Raw genomic sequence first — 5,197 nt, forward strand, 5'->3', positions numbered from 1 at the left:
CCGGCCGGGGATACCGATCAAGAATCCGGACGCTTCACCATTACGCTATCTTGTCGGCTGGCACTGCGTCAACTGCCTCCCCGGACACCACGTCACTGACACATCACACATTACAGTGGGTAATGGGTATGTATACTGCTGCAAAGTGACCATGTTTGGATCCACCTACGAATCATGGGTCCTCGCATTTGAGATGTGCATCAAAACGAACCTACGATCTCGTATGACTGAGGAAAGTCTCAAATTTTGTATGAAGCTTTACCGCAATCAGTCTGCAAAGTCATCAGGAATGCCATGCAACAGCAAACGACGCATTAACTGTAAAACCGTGTGAAAGCAGTATTATGCTTTTACTGTTGTCTACGTCTGTTGGAAATCTACGCTTCGAAAAATATCATATGCCTCTCAGTGCAACAAAACTAAAAATATATAACTGGCAAAAGATCTATGTTGCACACTCATTACTCAAATAAGGAAATCAGCGTGATTAGTACGAGTTTTTACTGAGAATATTCGGTGGAAACGACGATTCCGCTCTTTGCCATCCGGACCCCTTGTAAACAAATCTGGATCAGACGGTAACCATGGCAGTGAGCGGAACGTTCATTCTCCCTTGTTCGTTTCGTAACGTTAATCACGTGACGTTGATTGTAGGTAGGGCGGTATTGTTTATATTTGATATCTCGGCTATGTTGGTATCGGGCCTACAGCCGTCGCAAAATATAAAGATCTAGGTTGAGATGAGCAAATGCGCAAATGAAAATGGTGAATTAACTTGTAACTGGTTAGGAGTTTTATAATTTTAATAACGGTGTTCTGAGCATGGTACGTTTTTGCATTAAACAATATTTCGCATGTGTTCTCATGCGGCCTTATGGTATTGTACTGGAGTTGTCCATACATTTTACAGCAGAGCATACATGATACATGGATCTCAGTTTTTTCACCCAGATCTAGTTATTTTTCGAGCATCACCTTGGTTTCTGTTTTTTTTTCCTTGAAATCCTATTTTTTTCAATGTGTTGGTCTGGTCAATTTTACACTAGAAATTTACCGTAATTATTAGATTAGTAAGATCATAATGTCGTAAAATGTACGTAATTCAAATCAATTCGATTTGTTGTTATCAATTTCATCATTTCAATACACCACAAGACTGCTATATTACAATGAAAGGTAGAAAGGTGTCAAAACGACTTGGAGTTGTCTTCGAAATCAGAAACCACCTGGTCCACCTTTTGTTGCCATTGTCGAATGTCGATGGATTTCGCTGTTATTGTGACGGCAGATTGTTGAGAGACTGTTTCACTACTAAAATAAGAGGCCTTGCAAATTGACTTGGAATTGCTTTAGACTAATTCTAGTCAAATATTACAAAAGCGAACAACAATGTATACATTCACATCTTTCAGTTTCTTATTATATATTCATAGTAGGCTACCGAGGAAAAATGTTGAGCTGCCTGTCGCAAATATCGGAATACATCCCGCACTTATTTTTAACGGCCGTGATGATCATTGTTCTGCCGGCATGTGTCGGTAGAGAACTCGGAATTAGACGAGCTTATATCGCAGCTCTGATGAGGCTGTTCGAATTTGCGACGAAACGCATCGAAAGAGAGAGGAGTCGGAAATTTGTAATGTCAACGTCGGACAATATTATCGAAGTGGAGAATAAAATAAGCTCTCTCGAATCGCAAAAAGAGATGCTTCAAGAGGGATATGAATTTCAGTTTGAAGACGTCACTTTTCTCGTGAAAAGTGGGATAGAAGCTGTCATTGATGATGAAGTTACGAAGCGCTTTAGTGCTGAAGATTTGCCGTCTTGGAATCTACTGTCCCGCACAAACCACAGTTACCATTACATAAGTCTTCGGCTGTCTATTATGTGGTTTCTTGGGCTCATCTTACGATACTGCTTTTTATTCCCATTACGAGTCATAATGACAGTGGGCGGATGTTTCTGGATGTTCATCACAATGCTGCCATTATCTGTCATGCCAGACTCAAGTTTGAAAAGGAAAATTGCGTACTTTGTGAATTTGGTGTCGTTCCGAATATGCTGCAGAGCGTTTTCGGCTGTTGTGACTTACCATGACGAGCAGTACTTGCCTAAACCTGGCGGAATATGTGTAGCTAACCACACTACTACGTTAGATGTTTGTTTGTTAATGCAGCATCGGCCGTATGCGGTTTTGGGTCAAATTCACGGAGGATTTTTAGGATGGTTTGAGAGGACATTATCAAAGTGTACCAACCACGTCTGGTTTGAGCGTTCCGAAGTGCGTGACCGACAGTTCGTTATAAGGCGAGTGCGTGATCATTTGGACGACCCCAACAATTATCCTATCTTACTGTTTCCGGAAGGGACATGCATAAACAACACTTCAGTTATGATGTTCAAAAAAGGGACGTTCGAGATACCTTCCATAATATATCCAGTCGCAATTAAATACAACCCATGGTTTGGAGATGCATTCTGGAATAGCAGCAAACATAGCATGCTGCAATACCTTGCGGTTGTAATGACTAGCTGGGCTATAGTCGCCGACGTGTGGTACCTGCCTCCGATGGAAAGATTACCAAATGAAGAAGCTTTGCAATTCGCCGGTAGGGTTAAAGCTGCGATTGCCAGAAAAGGAGGGCTTGTAGATTGTGAATTTGACGGGCAGCTGAAACGGATGAATATCAAAGCCTTTTATCGGGAACAATCACAAAAAATTGTCAGCGACATCATAAGAAAAAGCAAGTATTTTTCAGAGTCCGCAGAATCCAATGATGCTGGATCACCATCAGAACGCACCTTAGCGTCCAATGAAACAACTTTTGAAATTGATGGTGAAAAGATACAGACATCAGAATCAAATGTGGGAAAAGGTACATAGTTCGAGGGAGTATTTCATTGACTGTTTTATTCAATTGGTCATAATACAGAAGTGATGTCACATGTGAGGAAGCAAGTTGTTGAAAATAACTATGGCCTTCGTTTTTATCGTTATTGTGTTAACACTGGTTGGCATGTGTGATGAGATTGATTACTGAAAATCAAATTGATTCGATTTCAATGTCACTCTATTTATTTGTGAACCGAAAGGACCCAATGCGCAAAATGGTTTTCAACAGAGAGAAGAGGCTAGTTGTAAATTCCCCCAATTCTATCAGTGATTTCCCATGACTTGTTAAGATTAGCAGTAGGCCTTCTTTTTGTGGACTATATTAATGTATTTGTAGGCTATTCATTATCTTTTGTTAATGCCAGCCTCTTTATTACATGATCGCAATCAACTACGACAAAAAATTTGCCATATCCAATCACTTATTAATGACATTGTCTTAGGTGTCAAATTGTGTCTTCTAACTTGATGGAACAAAGCATATTTTGTAATGGTAATTCACTGGTTCGTTGGAATAGACAATTGCAAATAGAATATTATTGTTATATTTATAATTGATCATAATCCAACGTGTGCTATTAGTCTTGTCTTGTCCACTCTATTCGTTTCTAAATTTGCTGGTCCAATTTCTGAGCTTATAGTTGAAAAAAATAAGTAGGCTAGTGGCATTAAACTAAAATGTGGCGCCATGGTTCAATAAAATCCATATAGTTGCCACAGACCAGTCCTGAATTTGCATTTGTTATTCATTATTGTTTAGTAAACACGGATTGGGCTAGTGTGTTGCAAGCATTGAGAGTTGAACGTTACCTATATGGTAACAGTTTTCCCTCTTGAATATCTTCCATTGTATGCTGATCCCGGTCTTGAAATATTTGGTGTCTTGTCAGTCTCTTATTGTAGTACATTCTGATAGGACTTGACTTAATCTGCCTTCATGCATTGTCAGTTGTAGCAAATGTCTTCATTATTACGCCACCTCTTCAATGCTTCCTTTACCACTCTGGTTTTATTGGTGAAATTTTCTTTTAATTGTTCATGGTTCATGGTTTAAAAGTATAAAAGAAACTAATTCCAACCCAAGTTTACTATAACAATAATCCAAAGATCAAATGCAGCCTATTAAAACGACTTTGTCTTGTTTGGTAATTAGGCCTACTTAGCAGTATTGCATCTTGTACTCTAGGCCCTACATGAGTAGGCTGTAGTCTAATTGTGGGATAACCTAGAATTAGCATTGTTTGCAGCTGTAATCAGTTTGATCATCACTGTGTTTAGGATAGGCCTATGTTACCAATTGGACAGAGAGAAGCCAACATAATTATTCTCTGAGAATTCATTCTTTTTTGAAGTAGTGTACAATCGATTTCATGAAGGGGGAAAAATATATCGAATGATGCTCAGCACTGGTAGCAGACATGATTTGGATAGCCATTTTTCTTAACAATCTTATATTTTAACGTGTGAGCCGTACTTTGTCTAATTGATCACCCGTTTACCAGCACCGACAGCCCGCATTAGTTCATTTTTCTTATTTGACTCAATTATCCCGACTGCAGCCAATTTCTTTGATATGTTATTCGTTCATATAGCAACAATCAGAACTGATATGTGATTGAAATTTTCACGTGCAATGCCCGATTCCGTAACGTAAGCCTGTAATATAGCACTACCGGAGCTATAGGAGCTTGTACCGTCTACAATGAGTTTGTTGTTTTGATATAAGAATCAATTTTGGTTGGCTTGACTGTAGCCAGACCCCTTGCCAAGTTCATTTATTAGATGAGAATTATTTTGCATTTCTGTAATTATTCCATGGAACAATCCATTTAGAAGTCAATATACTGCCAAAGTCCACGTCTGTCATGATCATAGTGAGTTTTTTCTTGGAATTTTATTCAAGCGCCTTGCGGATCAGTACATTTATCATTGTAGACTATGTACAATTGTAAAGTCTTATTAAATTGGTCCTTGAGTCAATTCTTTAGAACAAGTGATTCAAATATATAAGGTAATGTCAAGTGAATAGTATAATATTACTTTTTATCAGTACTTTGTAATGAATCGACTAGATTCTTGAGAACTTCCCACGTTTTCTCACAAAATTTCTTCCACTAAAATTACTACCTAGTTTTGTTTTATGTATTCTGCTGGTCATACAACGCTTCCCTTTGCTGTCATTTTGTTGCATCGGTACTGAGTCGGGGTTAATTTCCCATTTTTACTGTTATTGTTATTGTTTGTCATTTTCCGATGTTGTGCAATGCAGATCTGAGTCAGAGTTTGGTTTTGTTGCCGGAATAG

At 38.6% G+C, this 5,197-nt stretch overlaps 1 protein-coding gene and 1 long non-coding RNA gene across 2 annotated transcripts in view; one reads left to right on the forward strand and one right to left on the reverse strand.

Annotated features, from left to right (window-relative positions):
* LOC145445123 (uncharacterized) overlaps nt 1-5,197 on the reverse strand; it is a 45,019-nt gene that overhangs the window by 10,848 nt on the left and 28,974 nt on the right. The gene's annotated exons all lie outside the window — the stretch shown is intronic.
* Nucleotides 741-5,194, forward strand: LOC145445518 (glycerol-3-phosphate acyltransferase 3-like). Its single transcript, XM_080323703.1, has one exon. It carries the CDS (start codon nt 1,451-1,453, stop codon nt 2,882-2,884), a length of 1,434 nt encoding a protein of 477 aa, XP_080179829.1. The 5' UTR covers nt 741-1,450; the 3' UTR covers nt 2,885-5,194.

This window comes from Botryllus schlosseri, chromosome 8 (genome assembly GCF_051294905.1).
Source record: "Botryllus schlosseri isolate E-star chromosome 8, Bs_hap1, whole genome shotgun sequence".
Lineage (NCBI taxonomy): Eukaryota > Metazoa > Chordata > Ascidiacea > Stolidobranchia > Styelidae > Botryllus > Botryllus schlosseri.

What these genes read in the sequence shown, in the direction of transcription:
- LOC145445518 (XM_080323703.1), top strand. Translation starts at nt 1,451, where the DNA reads ATGTTGAGCTGCCTGTCGCAAATATCGGAATACATCCCGCACTTATTT.